The following is a 24,692-nucleotide window of genomic DNA, read 5'->3' on the forward strand; positions in this document are numbered from 1 at the left end:
AGGAGTGCTCTGAGGGCAGCGGGGGATGCCCTGAGGGAAGGAGGAGTGCTCTGAGGGCAGCGGGGGATGCCCTGAGGGAAGGAGGAGTGCTCTGAGGGCAGTGGGGATGCCCTGAGGGAAGAATCAGTGCTCTGAGGGCAGCGGGGATGCCCTGAGGGAAGAATCAGTGCTCTGAGGGCAGCGGGGGATGCCCTGAGGGAAGGAGGAGTGCTCTGAGGGCAGCGGGGGATGCCCTGAGGGAAGAATCAGTGCTCTGAGGGCAGCGGGGGATGCCCTGAGGGAAGAATCAGTGCTCTGAGGGCAGCGGGGGATGCCCTGAGGGAAGGAGGAGTGCTCTGAGGGCAGCGGGGGATGCCCTGAGGGAAGGAGGAGTGCTCTGAGGGCAGCGGGGATGCCCTGAGGGCAGCGGGAGGTCGAGGCCGGGACGCGCCCCAGTCCCCGCGGCTCCTCCGGCGGGGCGGGCCAAGGCCGCCGGGTGTGCGCGGCCCGGGAGGCGGCGGCCGAGGAAGAGGAGGCGGAGGCGGTGAGGGGAGGGCAGGGCTGGGCCGAGCCGTGCCGGGCGGGCGGGCTAGTGACACCTGGGCGGCTGCGCTGCCTCCTCCTCCTCTCACGTAGGTTTCGACTTTCTTCCCCGCCCGGAAACTTGGTGGAGGCGCCGCGCTCGCCGCCGTCGCAGGCCGGCTTGGCGCTGGGCTTCCAGCACCTCTTCCCTCCTTATCCCGGCGGCAAGCGAGCCCTTTCCCGCCCCCGGCGGCCGCAGGTGAGCGGGCACGGTGTGGGGGGACTGAGGGGAGTCCCGGGAGTCCCTGAGGAGGCGCGGGGCTCCCACCGGGCTGCGGTTCCCTGAAGGATTCGGGGGATCCCGACCGGCTGAGTGCGGGAATCCATGAGGGGCTTGGGGGTCCCACCGGAGCTGAGGGGATGAGGAGTCCCTTAAGGGACTGGAGGGGTCCCGTGCGGCTGAGGGGACGTGGGTTCCCTTAGGGGACATGGGTTCCCTGAGGGGATGCGGGTCTCTTAAGGGACTCGGGGGGGTTCCGTGAAGCTGAGGGGGTGCGGGATCCCTGAGGGTCCCGCCGGGCTGAGGTCGCATCCCCGAGGTTCCCGTTCTCCCAGCAGAGCCCTGCCGAGGGCTCCCGGCCGTGACCGCAGCCAATGTCCCTTATCAGTGACACGGGCAGCGCAGGTGAAGGCTGCTGGCCCCAGGGTTTAACTCTTCACAGCTCATGCCTGGGCAGCACCCACCAAACCCGGCGATTTTCTACTTGTGGGGGTCGCAGGGAGGCAGCGGAACAGAAATGTCTTTGCTAGGAGACGGAGAGCGGCAAAGTCGGCGAGTTTGCTGGTAATTAATGCAGGGGGAAAAAAGCCTATAAATAGAAGTTGAGATAAACAAGCAGAGCACAGCAAGGGGAGGATGTGGACCTTTTGGAAATACCTTAAAGGTAAGAAGTACAGGTGATGATAAGGGCTAGTTTACCCCAAAGATTAACCATCTATCTGGGAAGAATCCTATTTAAGAAGGTTTGTTTTATTTATGAGGAGTGTAAAGCAGAGTGAGCCTGTGTGCTGCTGAAGGGGTGATCCTGCTCTGCTTGGCTGTGTGCACTTGCTATCTAGAATAAGAGAAGGAGCAGATCAGGCAGCAGCCAGCTGATGCCTGCGCAGGAGGTGGCAGGGACAGCGAGACTGCCCCTTTCGGTGGCACTGCAGGCTTAGTTTGCTTTAAGCCCCGCTTGAAACAACACTTTCAACTCCTTGAGCGGTTTTTGGGACCTACTTTACCCCGGGAAAGTAAGAAATGCGAAATGAGTGCTTCCCTGCTGCTTCTCAAGCCGAAAAAGTGTCATATTTAAACTTCTGCTCCAGTTTTTTAGCCAAGGCGAAAGGACCAGAACATAAAGTTTCCATAGGAAAGAATTATTCCAGCTCAAGCGCCGATGTAAATGGTAGGGGAGATCTCTGCTCTGCAGAAGGTGTGTCGCAGCAGGGGCACGGTGGAGATAATTGGCAGCCCAGCGAAATTTGTGTCGCTGTCACAGCAGCCCAGAGCTGTCCTGTGTAATCCTTCAGGCCCTGGGGGCTCAAGCAGCCCGAGGTTTGGGTGGTGGGAGAACTGAGCTCTCCCGCAGCGGCGCCTGTTGTGTGCTGTGCCTTTGAGGGACGGCGCTGACGTTCGTCCTTGATGCCGGAGCTCTTTTGGCAGCTCTCCAGCCGAGGGAGAGCAGATTGTACACATGGCTCCTTCAAAACAAAACTTCTTTCTCTGAAGTTGCACACCCCACGTCGTCTTTCACGGTTTCCCTGAGCAGATGTAGTGTGTCTGTTGCTGAAAGGGCCTAAGGCAGTGGGAATATTTATTCCCTCTCCCAGAGGGATTTGCTCCCTGAACCAGTTTATGGAGTCAGAACAGCACCAGTGCTTGTGCTGGGCAAAACAAAGGGGTCATATGGCTGGGGATGGAGCAGGGAAATGATAAACAGGAGGTCAAGCTTCTCTGGGACTCCCCAGTTGGAAAACTCAGCTGTGCTGGAAATCCACACCTTCACTCCCCTGTGGAAGTGTTAGCATGCAGGCTGGGTGCAGATGGGATTCCTTTCAATTATGGGGATACACTGGCACAAAACCCCTGGGATGAACAGCAGAGGAGGACCTTGTGGTGTGCAGCAAAAAGGAACATCTGTTGAATGACAAATTCCAAGTTTTTATCCAAATGATTACTGAGGGAGGTGAGCAAGAGTTAAGAAACCATCCCAACCATATGGCTGGGGAATGAGGGCTCCAAAAGGTAGAAGAAACAGCTCCAGAAGGGACCTGGCAGCTACATGACTCCCAAAAAAAAACTTCCTGAGGTTTGAAGTTACCTGATGAGACAGGTTCAGATTTATTCTGGATAAACTTAGTGCTCCCTGAATGGCAATTCCAGTAACTCCTAGAAATTTTAATTAATGGGTTTGTAAACTATGATAATGCAGTACTTCCCCAAATGTGGTTAATAAAAGAATTTACACATTTTTGAGATTGTAGAGTCTTAGACTTCCATGCCTAAAAGAATAAATATCACTGCAAAATAAAATACTCTGTAGCTCACTAAACACCCCTGCTGTATTTTCACTTCTCCTTGCACTGCTATATATATCTTATTTTCTGCATTAAAATAAAAACTTCCTGCTGCAACAGCTCTATCGATTTCTCTTTGAAACTGAAGCTGCATAATTTCATTCTGCTCGTGTGGATCTCCCCAGAGGAGTTGCAGCTGTTGCCTTACTCACAGGCCTGAATATGTTTTGCTGGTTTAATACAAAACCCTCTTGTTTGGCTTCTCCTTCTCAGTTTACTTTAGTGGTGCTGCTCATACAGTTGTTAGGAATTGCATTTGACAGTCCCTCATCAGTTTACAGACCCTGATTTATAGCACAGAAAACGTTGCTCTTGGCTTAGAAATTTCTTGACACGAATGAAGTTTGAAAATATGAAAATATCCGGCAGTTTTTCTGATATTGCAGATAAGAAATTGCCCATGAGTCAGTATCTCACAAGCCATCTGAAGGGTTAGAGGGGATTGAGATGGATGAGCAGTAAGAATTAAAGTGCTGGTCCAGGAAAAAGCACTTAAGGCTGAAAGAAGGGAAATGGAATAAAGATGGAAGAATTTGGAGAGACAAACAGCAGCTTACAGGCAAAGGCTTTTAAAACATTTTTAAATATATATATTTATATAGTGATCCCTAAGTTTAGAGCTTCCCTGTTCAAATTTTGTTTGGAGACTGCAGTTTCTTATTTGGAATATTCTGGAAGGGAAGCACTAGAAGGGATTATGTGTTTTTTAAAAGTGTTGTCCAACTTTGCCTACTCTTTGTACCTTAAATCATGCAAGTTTTGTGAGCAGCAGCAGCAGAGTCTCTTGAAAAGCCGATTTTCTGACAGTTAAAAAGGAGTTGAGATAAAAGTTGTCCTGTTCCTCTGCGGGTTCAAGGGACTCACCTGCGACATCAGTGTGGCCGTTGCTGAAAGTCCAGTAAATCACGGGCAGCCCTATTTGTAAAGTTCTCTGACTTATCTAAGCTGGGGGGTTGATAACAGAGAAATTTTCTCACATAATAAATGCTATTGCAGATTTCTACCCCGCAAATAACGGCGGCAGTCCCTGCCCTGGGAGCCGAGAGCTGAGGATTTCCTCTTGTGCATGATCACAACCGATGGGAGCAAAAATTGCCGCGTGATTATTTCGGGGAGGATACATAAAAATAAACATAATGGCTCTCCTGGGCCTTTTAGTCCCCAATTCCCTGGGACAGCAACACCTGGAGCTCCTTTGGTCTGAATCTCCGGCTGTGAAAAGCGAGCAGAGAAAGGAAATTCCTCCCCTTCCCTCCCCAGCGCGGGTCGTTCACGGCTGGCTCAGGAGGAATGTGGCTGCTGCACTGATTTGGGAACAGCTCAAGGACTTTGCTCTGTTGTTTCAGCTCCTTTAGCTGATGGGGCAGCCACTCCCACTTTAAAATTATTTTTAGAACACGAAAACACAATTATCAATTCACCCGTATTGCAAGTATGTGCCCCATATGGCAGCATAACAATGGGTTTTAAAGTGCTGCTGCTGATATCAGCTTGGACACAGCCCGAAATCGGGATAAGGTTTGGAAAGAAACATCCCAAATAGAAAATGCCTCTTGCATTTTGCATCCCCCAGTTGTGAGGGTTGTTGGAAGTCAGTAAGATACACCAGGAGAAACTGCATGAAATTGGATGAAAAGGCACCTTCGATTCCATGTGCAAGTGTAAGCTCATGAACCATTATCACAGGTGTCTTAAACAGCAGAATATGTCTCAAGTCTTCTAAAAATGAGATATAATACTGTTCTGTCTGTCTCTAGGGGATGGTAATCTTAGTCCAGAGACTTTTATTTTTTTATTTTTTTGACTTCTGCTGTTTCATTATTTACTTAGGAGCTGTCACCTGTGGTGAAGGGCATTTCAGCTACTGGTTGCAGCAGCTCTGCCTACCCAGAGGCACTGGCAGAGTTTAAGTTCACTTCAAACTCAGCTGCAGCTGCCCTGGGGAGCCACAGTTTGAGAAGGTTTCGTTTTGTTTAAATGAAGGTAACTTGTTTTCTTTCTTTCCTTCCCCTTTACCACGATCTGAGGGTGAGATGGAATGTAAAGGGGAATTACAGACTTAATTAGCTCTTAATTCAGCTTTTTTAGTTAGTGTGAACAAGCTTGGGCTGGAAAGTACTTTGCATAAAAAGCCCTCTTAGCCCGCGAAAGGAAGTCTGAGCAGGGTGATGTGTCCTGCTGTCACCCATGGCATCGGGCACAGGAGCTGTTGGAAAAGAGGAGCCAGCCAGGGGAAATGTGCTGCTCCCTCTGGAATGACTCTCAGCCATCCTGCCTTGGGTTAATTTCGTGGAACTGAAATTCCAAGTTCCAAACTCTTTAAACAGAACACCATTAAAAAAACAGTGCTACTGAAACTGAGACTTGGACCAGGTGATGAGGAGTTCTGTGCTGCTTTATCCTGCAGCAAAGCCTTAATCTGGTGTTTCTGATGTTAAAAACTGTGTCTGTTGATAGGAAATATTTCATCTCCAGGTGCAAAAGTGCTTTCATGCTGCTGGATTGCTTGTGGTAAAGTTTTGTAAAAAACAAGAGTTCCTTGTTTGTGTTTTAACGAACTTAGAAAATGAGTTATTTCTTGCTTAAGGCTGAGAGTAGCCAAGATGAATTTCTTTTAACTGAAATTAATTTTAAAGTAGCACTTTGATAGAATGTGATAAAGATTAAAGCTGTGTAGGAGTTTCTCACAAGACAGCAAGGTTTAGAGCTATAGAAACACCTTTTGTCTCCCAAAAGCAAGAGCCTCTTTCTTCCCTCCTCCTCTCTTCTCACATTGCTTTTAAATATCTCTGGTGTGACCACCCTGGTGAGGAGATTCAAACAGGGGCTTTCAGCACAACCAGTTAAATAAAATACAGTGCACAGGCTGCAGCTTCCCTTGTACCCTTTGAAAGTGCAGGGCTGAGAAAGCATTGCCTGTTTCTGACCTGTATGACAGATACAGATCACAGATGGACAGTGCTGTGCAGGTTTGATTTTGTCTCTCTCTAGAAAGAATGAATTTGGAGTTAGACACAGACAGTGAGGAGGTAACAGCATGTGATACTCATTTATAGCCATTGGACACTCAATCTTAACCTCATGTTCCCAGAGCAAACACAGCTCTTTGAAAGGTGAGTGTGCTCCCAGATATTCAGGTGAACCCAAATCTTAAAATCACATCTCCTAATCCCTCTTTGTTTGGTTTTGGGCTTTTTGAGTTGTGGGAGAAGCTTTGGTTATTAATTGCTGATTAAATCCTTAAATAATAGCACTGGGTTCCTTCTTTCTTTGTAGAAAGCTTCTCCCACAAACATCAAACTGATTTTTAGGGGTAGAGTTGCATATAGATGCCAAATTGAAAATGTAGGTGAGGGTGGAGGTGGGAGTATTTAATTTCCTGGAGAGAGATGATTACAGACACACTAGAAAAAAAAAAAAAAAAATAAAGACAGTCCACCCCTGTGTGGTAAAAGTTCCATAGGAAAATTTGGGTCAAATTCTGCAAAGAAGCAAATTGATTTAAGTGACTGAAGAATTCCTGTGAGCACAAAATGAGCAACTTGCATGTTTGTGTGGAATATGGTGTAGAAAGGAGGGTGGATGTAGTGGAAGCATCTTGCAAGGCTGAGAAAGCAGGAAGAGATTCATCAATAAAACAGCTTTTTCTGCAGCACTTGTCTTCAGTTTGATGGTATTCAATGTATCCATTTTTCTGAGCACTGTGTTAAAATAGTTACTGGTGGATCTCCTTTGGAAGAAGAGTGTAGGTGGGAAGCTTAATTCCTTAAGAAGGGAGGAGAGAGGAAATTTATTGGCTCTTGTTGCCCAGATAATATTAACAGAATAATAACCAGCACCTCCTGCTCTGCAGAAAGAACTGGGATTAATTTTTGAGATTACATTTGTTTAGCCCTGCTACTTTAGCACTCTGGGTCCTGTGGGACAGCTACTGTTCTGTGCAATCATTAACTGAGAGAGAAACAAATGTTCTGAGCATATGGTAGTGAGAAATAAATTAGAAGTACCAATTTCTTAAGTTTTCATGTCAGCTTTTCATTCTCAAACTAAAATTCTTGCAATTTAAGCTGTTGATTCCTAGCAAGATTTTTTAAGTGAGTATTACAGATCTTTTCCTCTGTTGAAGTTTCAGATATACTAACCAGACAGCATTTTCTATAAAATTCTTGAGGATTTTTTATAAAAGTTTTATAAATCTGTCTGGAAGTGAGTTATGTAAAAGTGGAAATCCATCAATCCTGCAAAAGTTGCTCAGCAGAAAACTCCTTGAGATAGTCCTGCTCTACTCAAGCCTTTTAGCTCATCTCTCAGGATAGGGTTTTCTGAGATAATAACCCTTTTCTGGTCTAACAGGATAATGATTCTGATTATAATTAATGAAAATACAATTGGCTTTCTGTTTTCTGGTGGAGAAAACAGATACTTGCCCAGAAGCTGAGGCAGATAAAATACCAAATTGTTTAACAAGCACAGAAACACCAGGGAGTTAAATACAATTTCTTTTCATATTTATGGTTAAAGAATGGGTATAAAAATGATAGGGACAATGGAAATTTAAATTTCCATTTTTTTAAATATTGATTACAGTAAAGCAGCTTTGATTTAGATTTTCTGAGTCAACCTGTTCACACAAGTGCTGAGCAGTTCCTCTTGGAGGTGGCTCATTAGAAATCCTGTGGCTTCAAGGCAAGCTCAATTAGTGAAAGGGTTGCTTCTTATTTAGCTCTATAAATGCACCATTTCCAGAGGATTTTTACATTCAGTGGCCTGATCTTCAGCCAAGTCAGAAAATAATAAAGATAATAGGAAATTATATCAACACCTGAAACCATTCTTGGGTTTGGTGTTGTGTTTCTTCTGTAAAATTCACCTCCTTCAATATTGTTTATAAAATTCCTCTGCCATTTCAACACTTTTCTGTGCCACTGTTGTAAACTAAGGACAGCTCAGTGGTGGTTGTGAAATGCTGTGGTAACACTGGAGTGTTCAGTCAGGACTGGAGTGCCTGTTCTATAAAACCTGCCTCATTTCAGGAGCCCTTCTTCACAGCAATAATGAAACTCAGCAACCCCCCCCCCCCGTTACAAAACATGTTTTCAATGCACTTTTTTCTGTCTCTGGAACGGAAAAAAATTGCCATTCTGTGAACTACAAAACTTAACTGGGTGAAAACTGTTTGAGGAAAGTTTAGGAAAAGTTCTGCCCTTTTTTCTCCTGTTTTATTTCTAGAGGATTTGGTTTGTTCCATCAGAATCCATGTGGAATTTGCTTTTAGGTCTGGTCAGTGCCCTCAGCCATCTTCATCCAGACTGTGCTGGCTTGTTTTGTCCACCCCCCAAAAAATTAATTAATTGTTTAGCCTTTAGTAGGAATGTTGCAATTCCAGTCTCCCAGGGAAATGTTGTTATAAATATAATAACTGACATAATTATTGCAGTGAAGTGTTACATAGCAGGAGACGTGGGGCACGTGCCCTGCACTTCCCAAACCAGCTTTTATTTGGGTTTTCAGCCCAATATTTCTATATCAACATACCAATGCTATCCCACAGCTGCCCAAAAGCAGTAATCATGGCACTTCTAAACTATTTCCCACAGTACAACTCTTTTTTTAATATTGAGAATCAATTATTTGATTTTTTTTAAAAAATGATTTCTTAACTTCAGCTGTTTGAGATATTCTCTAGTCACCCATATCCTTCAGGAAGAATTTTACACTTGTGTTTTGTGTCCTTGCTGCAGACTGGCTGCATGGTTCTGTGTTTTGCAATATGGAATGTGCTCTGCTTACTCACCATATCTGTGGTTTTAGAAATCAGTCAGTTGAAAGAACAGAATGATTTTGTCCTTTTCTGTTTGGGTTGTTCTTTTTCCCTGTGAGTTTCCTATGTGGTTTTAGGTAGGTCCCTTGAGATCCTCTTCAGAGCTGTAACAAAGTGTTCAATTTCCGGGAGCTGGTGCCTCTCAGTTTTTAAATGGGAATAGCAGCAATGTTACATCTCAAAGAAATGAAATCCAGGTAGATACATTATGGCCAAAATTGTCTTGTATCAAATGCTGGAATTGTGTGAGCAGACAGGGAGTGAATGGAACTTTAATTTGTGCTCCACTCTGACAGTGACACATGAAATGCATTAAAAGCAGGAGGCAGAGCTGTGCTGGGGAGTGCTGGTGATAAACTGGAATGCTGCTCTTGGGGCAGCCAGGTACCACAGGCACAGCTCTGCTCAGTCACAGCACAAGTGGAGGCACGGGCTTGGGAAGATTTCTTAGATAATCACAGTTTTAAACAGGTTGTTTTTTTTTTTTTTTTTTTTTTTTTTTTTTTTTTTTTTTTTTGCAAGCTGTAGAAGGTGAGTCATCAGTTCTGTTTCCAAGTCTGGGCTGCTGAGCAGGGAGTGAGCAGTTTGCCCACCAGGAATGGTGCCCAGGGGTTCAGTGCTGGTGTGGCTCTTGGCAGACCCCTCCCAGAGCTATTAACAGAGTTGTAAATGTGCGGGGGGGGGGGGGGGGGGGGGAACAGATCTGTGGCTCTGGGCCCTGGCAGGGCTAAAACAAGAATAGGCAATGTGCTAATATTGTCAGGAATAGTCTTGCTTTGGCAGGAATACAGATTAGACTACCTGATAAGTCATCTTTTTTAAAAAAAAAAAAAGTCTAGCCTTTGAGTCAGTATTACAGTACCAGGAATCCTACTCAAAAAAAAAACCAACAGTAATTTTCTTTTTTTTTTTTTTTTTTTTAATACAGTAAAGATAAAGGTGATCAAATAAATCCTTATGGGGAAAGAAACTAGGAATTATAAAGAGATTTCTGCTGGTCTGTTTCCTTCAATTCTTTGTTATGCATGGGGGTGGGGTGTGTTATTCTCAAAATAATTCTTTATCATTTAGAATAATAAAGGAATTTCCAATATTCCAGAGGAATTTCTGTATTACCCTTTTAGAACAGCAGAGTCCATTAGAGCAGCACATGTACAAGTCAGGCTTTAACAATTTCATAGTCAGTGAGTTGTAACTGGGGACCAAGCTGGATCCTGGTGTGATTCCCTCATTATGTGAGTGAAAAGCCACGAGAGATTCCAGCACTTTGGAGAAAGGCAGGGGCAGAGAAGGTGCCACCCTTTGGTGGAAGGAAGCTGGAGAGTGGGGAATGATGGAACAAAAAAAAAAAAACCAAACACAAAAATGGAAGAGTTGATTGGGTTTGGAGGTTAGAAGAGGAGCTGAGATTGGGTTGCAAAGGATTGAATTTGTATCAAACCTCCTCTCCAAAGCTGGAATCCTGTGGACTCTGTGACTTTTGAGAGTGGCTCACTGAGGCTGAGGGGAGCTGGGTCAGTGATGAAAGTGATTTTCTACACACTTCAACTGTGCCTTGTTGGGCTGCAGCACATCAGTGCTGGATGAGATTTTAGCACTTCTCCCCTTGCAGAAGCTGTGCTTTGAGTCCCTGAGCAAGGGAGGCTTGTTTGAGCCTGCTGCCCTCCCCATGCTGCTCACTCAGCCCTGCCTTGCCCAAGGCTCTGGGCTGGGTTTCATCACTGAGGTGTCAGCCTTGCATTCCCTGCTGTCTGCAGGAGTGGCCTCCTTATTGAAGGGACAGTGGTGTCAAAGTAAAATTCACCTGGGCACCTTTAAATGAAATCCTCACCCCTTGCTTTCAAGGATCTAGAAGTGAGACAGCAAGTCAGCTTGGAGCAGCAAAATTGTGGTGACATTTTTATCTTCCACAAGTTATTACTCAGAAATTACTCATGAGGGGATTCATCTCATGTAACCTTTAAACACAGAGCACAGATTGGATTTGGTAAATAATCTGAAAACCCCCCCAATAAAAGTAGTTTATCAGCAAAATTACTGTGAGGTTTGTTTTTTGCTGAGAAAGTGGATTTGTTTCATCACCTGCCAAAGTTTTATGCAAATAGTCCAACCCGAAGCACAAGTATTTCTGATTGGTAGTGTTTGCCTTGGAAGCTCCTTGTTTCCTTAGGTGCTGGTGCTGAGCTAATTGATTAGAATTGGTGGGAGATGTTAAGTGATGGTCTGATGTTGAAATGTTCCCTTTGCACCTGTAAGATGGCTCAGGATCAGCTAAAGTCTGGCAAAAAGACCAAGAAGGCAAACAGGGCTGCCTGTTTTAGGTGGAGACAAGCCCCAAAGAGCAGGGGGGGTTCTGAGAGAGGAGGCCAGGGACACATCTGGGCACATTTCCATGGTACTTGTTTTGGGGAGCGCTGAGCCAGCCAGGCAGGAGTTAAGGAGGGAATGCAAACAGAAAAGTCAGGGGTGTTCACTCAGCCTGAGTGCTTCCCTGAAGGGGAAAATGCTTTCCTGGCACTGCAGCAGGGCAGAGAGGAGCAAACAACTCCTGTTGTACCCACCTGGAACTGTGACAGGGATGTTTTCATCTTTGGAAGTGAGCAAGTTCCTATGGCTGGGTAAAATCTGCCTGATTCTGTTGGTGATACATTCTCCCTTTAATTAAATACCTGACTTACCTTGACAATTAATTGGAGTGATGTATGATTTTTATTAGAAACCCATGAGTAATTTTTTCTTGCTGTTCCTGCTATCTTATTGTTCTTTTCTTCCCCTCCTGCTGAGTTCTGCTGTGTGCCAGCTGTGTCCTCCAGGCACTGGTGCAGACCATTGTTCCCTCTTGCTTGGGCTTTTACCTGTTCCAGATAAAGTCATTGTTTTCAGCTATTTTCCATATCATCTTTCAGAAATTTTCCACATCATCACAGTTTTGCAGTTTTTTTTTTGTTGTTGTTTTCAGAGTGTGGGATTCTTTACTTAAAAAAACCCCACCAATCACAAACTCTTCAAAACATCACGACAACCCTCCCACCGGGTAATGCAGTTTGCTTCCTTTAATACCACATTTCCTACTTCATTAAAATAACTGCCAGGTTAAAAAAATCCTCCCTGCAGCCATCCCTGTGTGTGTAATCTGCTAGAAAACTCAACTGAATTTTATATTTAATTACAACAGGCAAGATTCAAAATGGATATGACTGAAGATATTTCTGTTAAAATCAGAGCAGGACCTACAAGGACTCAGTTTGTTCTTATCCTGCTGTCCCTGGCTGAAGGAGCCTCTCTCTAACCTTACAACAAATGATGTGAACTATTCTTCACGTTTTTTCCATTTAGGAAGCTTTAGTCTTTTTATAGGAAATTTGTTTCCATGGGGGAACTTAGGCTTGGATGAGTGGGGAACAATGCATTGTTTGTTAAAACAAATTTTTTTGAAGGGAGTGGGCTTGAAAGGAAGGAAATGTGGTTTAGGTTTAAGTTTCTTTTGAAATTTCTTCCTCTTTTTTTGCCTCATCCTCCCCACCCCCCAAATACAAAACAAAAATCTTAACAACCAGAAGCCCCCAAATTGGCTTTTCACCACACATGTCTTTAAAAGATTTGGAAAGCCAGAGGAAGTTTAAAAGTTTTGTGTATCCTTCCTTCCTCTTCCCTCTCTGGGTTGCTGCCCCTCAAGAACATGCAGGTTTTGTCTCAGATTTTCTCATCCCTGTGTTGGACAGGGTTTATTTAGTCTGTCTCTGGTCTGTGTGTGAAGTTTAAGCCTCAGTTTATCCACGTGCTGATTGAGGTCCCTGCATCCTCTAATCCCTGGGCTGTTCATTCACAGGGTGGTTCTGGAAGGAACCCCCTGTGGGGGGCAGCTGGGGTGCAGATTCTGGGGGAGGAGCTCAAGGCTGGAACAGAGTTTGATTTTTAATTGCTGGATTTAAAGCAGGCAGTTGACTGGAAATGTCTCTCTCTCCCTTTCCCAGAGCTGCTGTGTGACAATCTCCCCCTGGTGCTGGCTGCCATGGCTGACCCCATCAGTGAGGAACACGTGTCCCAGCTCCCTGAGCTGTGCTGTGAGTGTGGCCAGCCCCACCCCTTGCTGGACAATCACCTGTACAACTTCCAGGACGAGGTGGACGATGAGCTCATCTGCCACATCTGCCTGCAGCCCCTGCTGCAGCCCATGGACACGCCCTGTGGGCACACCTACTGCTTCAAGTGCCTGGAGAACTTCATGCAGGAGTACAGCTTCTGCCCCATGGACAGGAAGAAACTCTCCTTCCAGCAGTGCCACAAGTCCAGCCTGCTGGTCAGGAACCTGCTGGACAAGCTGATTGTGCTGTGTCCTTTCAAGGCTGACTGCCAGCAGACCATGCAGCGCTGTGAGCTGGAAGCTCACCTGCACAACAGGTGAATTCCCCCTGCCACCTGTTATTGCCAGGGTTGTTGTGTTGCTCAGCAGAACAGGTGAATTCCCTTTTCCACCCTGTTATTGCCAGGGTTGTTGTGCTGCTCAGCAGAACCATCCACTCTCAGAACAGAGAATGGGGAAGGTGGGACAGCAGAGATGCCAGGGTGAGGCTGCAGAGGTGGGTGGCTGAGGACACAGTAATTGTGTGTGTGCTCTGGAGGAGAAGGGAGAGCTGCTCACCTCACTCTAAACCTGTCAAACATCCAGACATCGGTGGATCCTGAACTGGGGCAGCAGCTCTGGAGTTGTTACAAACAAGCTTATTCTTGTTTCCCTTGTGCAGAGGAGAAAGGCACAAAGTCAGGGCTCTGAAAGCAAGGGATTGTGTAGTGCTGCCAGTTTAATTGCTCCAATTAAGATGTGCAATATATAAGTCTGTGATTCAAATAGTGCAGGTCCCTCCAAGCTGCACTTTATGCACTTGCTGAATCACCTACTTATAATTCCATTATCTTCTCTCATTCTTTTGCTGAAAAGGAAAAGCAAGTGAAAATCACTATGGTTTTTTTCTCTTCCTCTTGTGTAGAGGAAAGGAGATGTTTTGGTGCTCCACTGCTGGTTGAGCTGTTGGCAGGCAGGACATTGTCACTTTAAAAGGGGTGCAGGTGACAGAGCTCTTGCTGTGGTGCTGCAGAACCCTTGTTCCTAGCTGGTTAATGATTTGTGGGGAAGGGAGCTAAGTGCAAGCCCTGCTGCAGGTGGAACAGACCTTCCTTGGCAGGGTGTATTTGTCAGCAATGAGAAGTGCCACAGGCTTGTTCCATTCAGCTGTCTTGTAGTTTTTTATTTTAAAAATAAGCCAGGTAGGGAACAGGTACACTTAGGATACCTTTGCAGCTCCAGCCAAGGATGTACCTTGTGGATTTTGTTAGTCTTCAATCCCCACAAACTGAGAGCTCATGTTAGAGCCAGAGGAAGGGATGGAAGGTGGCTGGGTGCCCCTTTCCCTTCAGTGAAAGTTGATAATCTCCTTTTTTCTGGAATCAGCCCTTTGTCCTGGCTGCTGGGGCTGGGGCCATGGCTCACACCAGGGCTGGGCCTTCCTCTGCTCTGCAAATCTGCCCTGTTATCAGTAAACTCCTGTCACTCTGTAATCCCTCTGGCACAGGAGTTACACACAGGGCAGGGAGGGAAGGAGGCACCTCAAATGTTTACATTACAGACCTGCCTGGAAACTATATCATTCCCCTGTATATTCCACAGTTGTTTGTATCTTTCTTGGGGACAGAGCAGTTTAAGATTCAAAGCTATTTCATCTGGGCTGTGGGCACAGTCAGACTGAAAAATAAGGAGGAAAAAAAAACAGATGAGAAAATTGCACTGGGATTTGGGTGTTTTCTTGTTTTCAGTGAGATTAACTGATAGGAGAAGATTTAAGGGAATAAGAAGCACACAGTAACTTATTTTCTGGGGGATTTCCCTACCTTTTGCAAATTGAATTTGGGTTTTGATATCTTAAGAGGGACATGTGCACAAGTGGATCATTCAGCCTCTGTCATGAAGTTCAGGATTATTTAACTGCTTACAGAATAAATGAGTAGGAATAAACCAGAGAAAGTAATGCTGGGATGAGACTTCTTTAGCCAGAGTGTAAATAGTTCAGTTTAAATTGAAAAGTGACTCTGATAAACACCCAATACTACTCATGTCTCTGGAAGTGCTGTTTTTGCATTTATCACCTCCTCACCTCTTTTATAAATACTGGTGATAAAAGAGCTGTTCTTCCTCACCCATTAATGCTGAGACAGGCTGGTGACATTTTGTGTGTACAATTACATCCCAGTTCTGGGATCTCTGTGGGGAGAAGTCAGTGGGATTAGGAATTAAATTGTTCCCATTCAGGTAGAGCCATCACCTGCATGGACTGGGAGTGCAGCAGCTCCAGGGCCAGGTCTCACTCCACAACAGAAAATGCCCAATCCTCCCTTGCTGCTCTTGTGTGTTAAAACAAAGCTTAATTCAAGGCTTGAAACTTGAGCCAAACTTTGTTTGCATCAAGGCACAGTTCATAATGATCTCTACAACGTCAGAGCTCAGTGTTTGCTTCTATTTAAGAAAGATTGTTTTCTTCATGGAGTGTTTGCCAGGTCAATATTTAGCAAGGGAGACTCCTGTTTCTATTACATTCTTCTTTTTCAAATGATTTGCTTAATAATTTCAAAAGTAGTGAAATAACAAGCCTGCACTTAAGCTGAGACTTGTATCAGTAGAAACTGAAGGTCAAATGAGAATCAATATTATCAGCTGGGAAACCAGCACTGCATTGGTGAGATCTGGAACCAGCTTCTTCCCACAGAGTTTTCATGTGCTGGGTCACCTGCCCAGGCAGAGACAGTCACTGACAGTCCCTGCCAATCTCTCTCCAGGTGTCCTGGGTTTAAGAAATACAAATCTGAGCTCCAGAAGAAAAAGAATCCCATTTCTAAAGGGAAGGAAGATCCTCCTGCCAAGGGGGAGGCCAAGGATCCAGAGGTCCCAGGTGGAGGCTCCTCATTGGTGGCAGAAAGCTCTGGAGCTGCTGTGGTGTCACTGGGGACTGCAGAGCCTGGACTGGTTAATCCAGCTTTTGAGGAGACTGAAGAAGGTGAGAGTTTGGTACAGAAGTGGAACTCTGTATTTACCTTTCATAATATACAAATGAGGCAATTATCTCAGAAAATTCAATTTTTAAGCACTGTCAGACATCCTTAATGCTGCTCAGCCATTTGTAGCTATCAGAGGCATCTCTTCCTTGAGCAGAGAGATGCATTTGTGTGCATCAGGGCTGACAGAGTCTGCTCACAAGCACAAAACTGCACAAACTGTGAGACTGCAGTGAGTGTTTGCAGCATTCTGAGGAGAGACAAAGGCAGTCCCTGTCCATGTGAACCTGGAACACTTAAAGCCCTTGCAGAAGCCAGATAATTAGTAACTAGGAAGTGTTCCAGGTTCTTTTTCATCTTGTTAGGAAAGTTAAACATACAGTCAGTTTCCTGGAGTGGTCAGTACCTCCCTCCTGGTGTTTTTCTAGCAGAAGTTAGGTTTTGGATTAACAGGCAGCTCTGGAAGCCTTGCAGATCCAATCACCATCTCCAGTGTAGCAGCTCTTGTCTCAGCTTGGTAGGAGGCAGCAGCATGGAAACATCAGTGCCTTGTCTCAAAGTTAGGCTCAGCTTCCAATCCCTGTGCCTGGGACAGAGGTAACTCACAGGTCAGTCCAGTTCCCTGTTGGCTTTTCCCAAAGCACACCTGGAGCAGGTTTTGCATCCCTGGTGTGACATCTACCCCTCACCCTGCCAGGCAGTGTCCCTGTGCTGGGATATTTCAGCCCACTTGCTAACAACAACTCCCATCTCCAAAGTGCAGCATTGCTTAATCTCCAGTATGCTGTGAAACAGCCAAACATTCCTCCTGTTTTACAGGGGGGATGGGAAAAGGGGAGCAAAGAAAATTAGAGGAAGGAAGTTGCAGAGCAGTAATTACAGCTGGGTAGTCCCTTTCCCTCATGGGCATCATGGAAACTGGAATTTGTTATGTGCGTGCTTCTAGCAGGCCAGCTGTCACAGGAGAAAAATAAATCTCTAAATATAGCCAAACCATACTGAATGCCTTTTAATAAACCCCAAGCTACAACAATAAAGAGTTTGAATTCACCAAAAGCTAGGAGAAAATGGGAACAGTTCTGGAGAAACTCTAAAGAAATAGAGAGGTTTTAAGCTTTTTATGTGACCTTGGGTCTCCTGATAGCTGCTTTCCCTCCAGATGCTACATTGAACACAAACCTGCCAGAGGTTTGAATCTTGGGGTGCTATGAAAAGGAAAAATCTGTTAAAGTGTTGCTTTTTCTCTTGAATTTCCACAAGCAGACCTTCCTCAGAGAACCAGTCTTGTGGCTGAAACTACCACCATCGAAATCCACCGGGAGGATCCAGAGGAAGAGCTGGGGATGAGGATAGTTGGGGGTAAGGACACCCCCCTGGGCAACATCGTTGTTCAGGAAGTGCTGAGGGACTCTGTGATTGCTGCTGATGGAAGAATTGCTCCTGGAGACCACATCCTCGAGGTAGGGAAACCCCCTGGCAGCCCCATTGAGAGCCTGCAAAAATCTCTGCAGCTCAGGGTTTCAGAGCACTGATCAGAGCTCTGTGTCAGCAGCATTGTGTGTCTGCTGGGGCTCAGGAACACTTCTGCCATTCCTTCCAGCCAGACTCATTTCTCTTGCATGTTTGACAGCTTTTTGGAATTCAGGGTGTTTTGGATAAAGTAAAATATTTCACACAGCAGCCCCATTTCCCTGCTCTAGTTAGGAAGTCTCATAATTGCTTGCTCCACTGTGTTGCTTAAGCTGCATATTCTCTGTGGGCAGGTCCAGGGTGAGAGCTGCTGACTGGCAGTGAGTATCAGCTCCAAAATGTGAGTAATGCAGAGCTCCAGCCCCAGCCTGACCCAGGGCCAGGGCACTGCCCACTCTGGCTGTGTGGCCCTGGTGACTGAGGTGACACCTTGTACACACAGTGACAACTGTTGGCACCTCCAGCCATGGCAGCCCAATCATCTGCCAATCCCCAAATCCTCATTATCCCATGGGACTGGGCATCAGGAAGGGCTGGCAGCCCCTACACGAGTGGCTGGTGAGATCTCCCAGTTGGTTTCTCAGGTAGACCAATGGAGTGACCCCTGTTTTAGCCAGTTGGGTTGTCCATGTCTCAGTCTCAGCAAATAGGGCAGGTCCCACACTTAGGAGCCCTATTGGCATCCTAAAAGGCTGCACAGAATATTATGTGGTAACAGGCAAAGCAAAATGTTGTCTTCTCAGAGTCACCCTGGTAAAAGCATAACTAGATGGATGATTCCAGAAGCTTGTAGACTATGAACCACTCAAAAGTAGAGATTTGGGTCTTCTCCAAGCCTGTACTGAATGCTGAAAATGAAGGAAAAGCAGCTCTGCATTTACATGGCATGGAAGGAATGACTGAACATTTTTAGAGTTGTTATTTGTGTGGGTTGTCCTGTCTTGTCCCAGTCTAATTCCATCAGCTTTCTTCATTGTTTTGTAGAAAACTTTGCTCCCTAATGTGCATCAGAGTGAGAGGTTGCACAGGGAGTTTTCCATCCTGCTCCAGCCTGGCCATGCCCCACACTGTGGACAGTGCCTAATTAATGTGGGCTCTGATTAGTGAGTGCTTTGTTTGTCTTTGCAGGTGAATGGCGTCAACATCAGCAGCGTGACTCACTGCCAGGCTGTCTCCTTCCTGCGCCAGCCTGGCCCTGTGCTGCACCTCCTGCTGCTGCAGGAGAAGGGCTTTTCCTGCAAGGCTGCACAGCAGGAGTGCAGCTCCACTGCCAGGGAGGTGATCCACGTCACCCTGGTCAAGAGAGACCGCTCGGAGCCCTTGGGAATCAAGCTGATCAGGAAGACTGATGAGGCAGGGATTTTCATCCTGGATCTCTTAGAGGGAGGCTTGGCAGCCAAGAATGGGAAGCTGAGTCGGAATGACAGAGTTCTGTCAATAAATGGTCAGGATTTGAGGCAAGGAACTCCTGAGGCTGCTGCCCAGATAATCCAGGTGAGTTCAGCCATGGAGGGGCTGTGTGGTTGATGGCAGGGCTCCTGTTCTGAGAACACACCAGGGCAAGCTGCATTCCCCCAGATCTCTCTCATGGAAAGTGACTCCCCTCTGGATGTGTGGGAAGCACCACTTCCAAAAGAAGATAAACACCAGGAGTGGGAATCCGTGGTGAGTCACCCCTGACAGGTCTGAGGGGAAGCAGTGGCTCATAGCACAGGAGTTCATGTGAGGAGATTGCATCTCCTGTGTGGTGTTTGCAGCCTCAGCCTTGCAGAGGGATTTGGGATGTACTGTGTGGATCCATGCAGCAATCGGGGAGGGATCAGGGCAGCCTCTTGTGCTTCCAGCAGTCAGGCTGAAGGTGCTGTTTGGGAGATGGAATGGGCTGGCAGCACAGAACAGATCCCTGTGCACTGATTTGAAGCCCTTTCTCCTCATGTTACCTGTATTTGTGAAGACAGACTGGAAAAGACATGGGGCACCTCAGGCTGAAAACATTCCTGAGTACTGAATGAGTAGAAGAGGGGTGGTCTTTCCCTGTGGAATGTACTCCTGTTGCAGCATGCCAGACGTTTTGGTGGAAGGAGTGGGCAAGAAATTCTAGTTAAAAGATTAAGGCTTGCTGCATGTGCAGCAGATATCACATGGATCAACTTAAATTCTTTATCTCCCCAGGCGAGTGCCTTCAGTCTGTGTTTTTATCTCCAGATCCTGACACAATGCACCTCATCCCATTCTGTTTATATCCCAGAAAGGATGTGAGGTCAGCAGCAGGGAGAGCCAGTTCTCCTCACATTTATCAGAGGAGTGCAGTGCCATGGGAGAAAGAGTAGAGTTCCAGCCCTGAGATCCTTTTTCATGTTGTGCTTCCGTTCTGTGGCCTCTTAGAATTTGTTTGCATCCCACAAGTGCTGCTGCATTCCTCTTGTAATGTGCACACAACTCCTGTATGAGGAACTCCTTTGATCCCTCTGGAACCAGCAACCAAAGTCTCAGAACTGGCTTTGTGAGGTTTGGGGGTTGAATCTCTTTGGAAGTGACATTTGTGTAAAACAGTTTTTCAAACATGATCTGTTCCTTTGAGGACTAATTGAAATCTTTGCTTAAATGTAACTTGAAGAGTTCCTCTTCCAAGGCCAGGAAATTCACAATGGCACCAGGGTCCTGTGGCAAGGAGTGAGAGCAGCAACTGCATTTCTGTCATCCAGGGCAGGAAACACCCTGAGTGAGCACGTGGGCCTTTCCCCAGTGAGCCCTTCACAATAAGGTTCTGTCAGGTGATCTGAAGGGACAAACCCAGTGAGAGCAGCAGGAACAATGGGAGCACTTCCCCTGCAGCCCTGCCAAGGCCAGACATGCAGCTGGTGAAGTGTTTAACCAGAGCTACTCTGGGGAAAACATGGCTGGGAGATGGTGAACAATAGATGATCAAAGCTGGGGGGAAAGAGCTTTAACAACTTCCCGTGCAGTAAAAGCACCCAGTGCTTGTCATGGGCACTGTGTGGACCAGCCAGGCTTCCAGCTCTGTTCACTCTGTAGCACAACACAAGGTGCTATTTTGGTTGTTTGTACCAAAGTGCAGGAATTAATCATCCCCTTCCACCTTCTCTTGTTTGGCACTGTGGGGGAGGGAGGCACGAGTGAAGCCTGCCTCTGCTCCTGTTCCTTCTGACTCATGTTTGCTAATTCCCTTTTTCTTTTTCCAATCACATTCCCTGGCTCATCACAAAAGACTTTGCATCACACTGAGGACCTGTTGGAGAACCTCTGTAGGAACTGATGCCAGCCCTTCTCTCTCCCCAAGGCAATGAGGGCTGTCCCTCATTTCTAACCTATTTTTTCTGTCTTTTTAATTTCCACTCCTTGTTGCTCTGGGCAGACCACGGAATCCAGAGTGAACTTTGTGATCCTGAGGCAGCCTGGGGTGCAGCTGGGGGAGCCAGTGGAGGATGGCAGCACCTCCAACAGCAGCAGCAGCAGCAGCAATGGGGGGAGCCCAGTGCACCACAGGAGGCGACCAGACCAGAACCACTACAGAAGAAAATCCAACTACCAGAAGGTGGGGCTGGGAAATGAGGCCAAGCTGCTGCTTATTCCTGGTTTAGTAAATGCCTTGTGCTGTTCTGTGATGCTGTTTTATCACAGAAGGCTGATCAGCAGCTCGTTTGCTGCTTGGACAGGTTTGGGGCTTTTGGTGCTGAAGAACCACTTTGTCATCTATAGGGAAATGTCATTTTAAGGAAAAAAGGTGTTTCAAAATTTCTTTAGTGTTCATGCAGAGCTGGTGTTTAATCCTTTGTTGTCTGGAAAGGGCAATGAGAAGTTTGCCATCCATGAGACTTTTTGGGATTTGCTTCTTGACATCCATCAAGCCCCACACTCTTGAGGGTGTTGCAGTGACACCCAGCTGAGCTGGTGTGGAGCCAGAGGCCTTCATGGTCCAGGAGGAGAATCCCCAGGTGGCCCCATGGTGACTGCAGTGTGGGGCTGCCACCCCTCTGTGGGGCACAACAAACAGCAGGAGCAAGAGCACAATCCCCAGAGTGCTGAACCCAGAGAGAAAATCTATGTGTAGAACTTGCAGCTGAGTGACCAACCTGCTGCAGCTGCTCAGAGTGGTGTGACACAGCTTTCAGTGTCCCTGCAGCTCAGGGACTTGCTGCCCTGCATGGCTGGAGTGTGCTTCCTTCATTTAAATCCCTGAGTAGCATTTGCACCCTGTGGTACAGCCTGTGCTCTAACCTGTGCCTCACTGCAACCTAAACTTTCAGTCAGGGGAACTTCATTACTGGCATGAGCAGCCTTGAGATGAGCTCACAGCTTGTTCCTCAGTGCAAAATCCCCCTCCTCAGAGGGAGCATCTCCCTGCAGCAAATGGCTTTAGGATCATTAGGACAGCACTGATGGCTCACCTTAAAAATGCTGCTCTGTATTCCCACCCACAGCAAGGACATGGGAAGCTGACTTTACCCCCTCCAGCAGTTGCTGGAATGCTCTGGAAGGAGACAAATGTTGTCTTCCAGAGCTGAGCTTCTCCTGTTCAATGCATTAATGAAGCTGCATTTTGTGCTGTCCTTGCTTTGTAGGATTTGCCTCAGGGATATGTAAGTCATGAGAAGACAGTTGCAATAAAAAAGGAGCCAAAGGAATCTTTGGGAATCACAATTGGAGGTGGAAGGGATAACAAAAACAAGCTCCCTATCTATGTGACAAGTGTGCAGCCCATTGGATGCCTCTTCAGGGATGGCAGAATCAAGAGAGGTAAGGGAAGCTCTCAGACTCTTTATCCTTTAGGAACTGTGGGGGATTTTCACTGGAAGCTGGACTTGGACACTAAAGAGAGGCTGGAAACCCATGATACCTTGAGGTTAAATGGGCTCCATGGCCAAGGGTCTGTAACAATCCCATTTTACAATCCCAAGGATCTGTAACAATCCCATTTTACAATCCCAAGGGTCTGTACAAATCCCATTTTATTTCATCAACAGGTGATGTCCTTCTGAGCATCAATGGCATTGATTTGACCCATCTGAACTACTATGAAGCTGTCTCAGCACTGAAATCCAATGCAGCTTCCCACTCAGTCACACTGAAAGCCTTGGAAATCCTCTCCCTGAACTCCCCAGAGCCATCCCTGGACATCAGGGAGCAGGGATTCAGCTGGTCTCCACTCTGGATCACGTGGCTTGGATTGCCCAGGTATGTTTGTCAGGAATTGCATGGAGAGTTGTTAATTACAGGCCTGACTTTCACTCAAACACTAGAAATTAATGACTTTGTTGATGAACTTGGAAGCATTGCTGGCATTCCCATTTAGCTGAAAGGCAGTGGAAAGCCTCATTCCAATGAGATCATAGAATGATGAGCACATAAGGAACTTCCACAGTTTTTCTGGAGTGACCCATCATTGCCACACTCCTGTTGGACAGTAACCATGCTTTAGAAACTCTGAAACCCCCCTTTGTAAAGAGAAATAGTCAATGTTAGATTCAGTCCTTGCTGAAGTACTGACTGAAATCTCTCTGTGGCTCTTTCTGCTTCCCCTAACACAAGCCAAGAGACACCTGGGCTGTCTGGGAGTTTCTAATCTGATCATCTCACTTAGGGGCAGACATTGTTTCAGTCTAACTCTTATTGGCTGCTGTAACTGTGTCGTCTTCAGCAGGAAGCAGAAATGATTCTGCAGAGTTGAGTTTTCCAAAGCTTTGCAGCACAGGCTTAGCCCAGGTTTTAACCTGCTAAGTTCCAAGAAAAGCTTGGATTTCCCTCTCCTTCCTGGGCTTCTTTTCTTCCTTTCCCAATTTTTCTGGCTGTCAGGTGACTTGCAGCTTCTGCTGCAGGGACTGGAGTCTCCTCTGCTCCTGGATCTCCTGCCTTCATTTCAGGAGTGTGCTGGCATTGCCTCCATTTAATGCATTGCTGGAAATTCCTTTGCTGCTGGTATTGGTGCTCTGCCTTCATCTGTTCCTGAAGTGATTCCAGCTGCCCTTTCTGCTGTTCTCTTCCTTTTACTCCAGCCTGAATTCTGGCCTTGGAATGTGTCTGCAGCTCTGGCAGTGAGGGCTAGTGGGAGGCACACAGCAAGGTTATTCCACTTTGGGATCTGACAGAATCCTCCTCCTGTTTCCAGCCCTAAGAAGAGCTGTAATTCCTGTGCTTCCTTGCTCCTTTTCCCATCTACTCCCAGTAACACCTGGGAGCCACTGGCTGGTCACCCACAGAACCTGTGTTGGTCACCTGGGCATGCTCAGGTGTCTCTGGTCACCCACAGAACCTGTGTTGGTCACCTGGGCATGCTCAGGTGTCTCTGGCACCTTTGGCTGGCTCAGGGAGGTGCAGTTGCAGTGAGATCCCAGTGCCCTCACCTCCCATTGCAGAGAGCCTCTGACCCACCCAAGCTGAGTTTCCTTTGCACAGGACCAAACCCCCAGTGCTGCAGGGGAATGTCCATTGTGGCCCTGACAGACTGTGTGCCTCACACTGACAGAAAATCCCAAAAAAGTGCCCAAACTGGACCCAGCACCAGCTGTTCCACTGGGATCTGTTCCTTTTGGCTGCCCTGGCCTCACTGGGTTGGAGTGTCCTGCAGGCTGAAAGCTCAATGCTGATTGCATGTGCAATTTTAGGTTTGTTCAGCTTTTTTTCCCTCAGTTATTCCTCTGCTCCAGCAGAAATATCCATTATTTTTAGATGAATGTATTTTTTTTCTAGTTTGAACCCAGACTTGATGCTGAAAGGTGTGAAATGAATGCTCAGGGCTAGGGAAGTGTGTTTGACCCTTGCAACACTTGAGCCCACAGTGTTTCATTCAGGCCTCGATTCTTGTATCTGTGATTTCTGTTTCTGTCAAAGAGAAACTTGGATTTCTTCCTAGCACTGTGTTAAATCCTGGCACTGATAGCATAAAATACCATCTCAAAAGCTGCTTTGGACTGGGCCCATGTTCTAATCAAACACACCCTAGACCGACCCAAAAGTTTACAGATTGATTTATCTTCTCTCTCTGAAACTTTTTCCTCTTTTAAACTCAATGCACTGAGTGTGACTTGTGACATTTCAGGGGACAGTTTTCCTGCCACCCTTTTCCCTGGGCTTTACCTGACTCCACAAGAAGCAAGTGGAGCTCCCAACCCTGGCCCCAGTGCAGCTGCAAACTGCACCAGGGACCAGGAACTGCCAGCTCAGCAGCGTGCTTGGCACCATAAAACCTGCACCTCGACCTTCCCTAAACTCCCAAATT

The 24,692-nt window shown here is 46.6% G+C and overlaps 1 protein-coding gene across 2 annotated transcripts in view; it reads left to right on the forward strand.

The window, feature by feature from the left end:
• Nucleotides 1–539: 539 nt before the first annotated feature.
• LOC306808401 (ligand of Numb protein X 2-like) overlaps nucleotides 540–24,692 on the forward strand; it is a 28,313-nt gene continuing 4,160 nt past the window's right edge. Inside the window, exons 1-8 of one of the 2 annotated variants that reach the window (XM_079318971.1) lie at nucleotides 540–760; nucleotides 12,916–13,342; nucleotides 15,770–15,987; nucleotides 17,249–17,445; nucleotides 18,584–18,949; nucleotides 20,832–21,011; nucleotides 22,039–22,213; nucleotides 22,441–22,651. In XM_079318971.1, the coding sequence (XP_079175097.1) occupies nucleotides 12,954–13,342; nucleotides 15,770–15,987; nucleotides 17,249–17,445; nucleotides 18,584–18,949; nucleotides 20,832–21,011; nucleotides 22,039–22,213; nucleotides 22,441–22,651 (1,736 nt within the window). In that variant the 5' untranslated portion in view covers nucleotides 540–760; nucleotides 12,916–12,953. Of the gene's footprint in view, nucleotides 761–4,955; nucleotides 5,104–12,915; nucleotides 13,343–15,769; nucleotides 15,988–17,248; nucleotides 17,446–18,583; nucleotides 18,950–20,831; nucleotides 21,012–22,038; nucleotides 22,214–22,440; nucleotides 22,652–24,692 lie in introns of those variants that run through there. The other variant, XM_079318972.1, reaches the window with a different exon arrangement.

The sequence above is a fragment of the Erithacus rubecula genome (genome assembly GCF_903797595.1).
Source record: "Erithacus rubecula genome assembly, chromosome: 15".
In the NCBI taxonomy this organism is placed as follows: Eukaryota; Metazoa; Chordata; class Aves; order Passeriformes; family Muscicapidae; genus Erithacus; species Erithacus rubecula.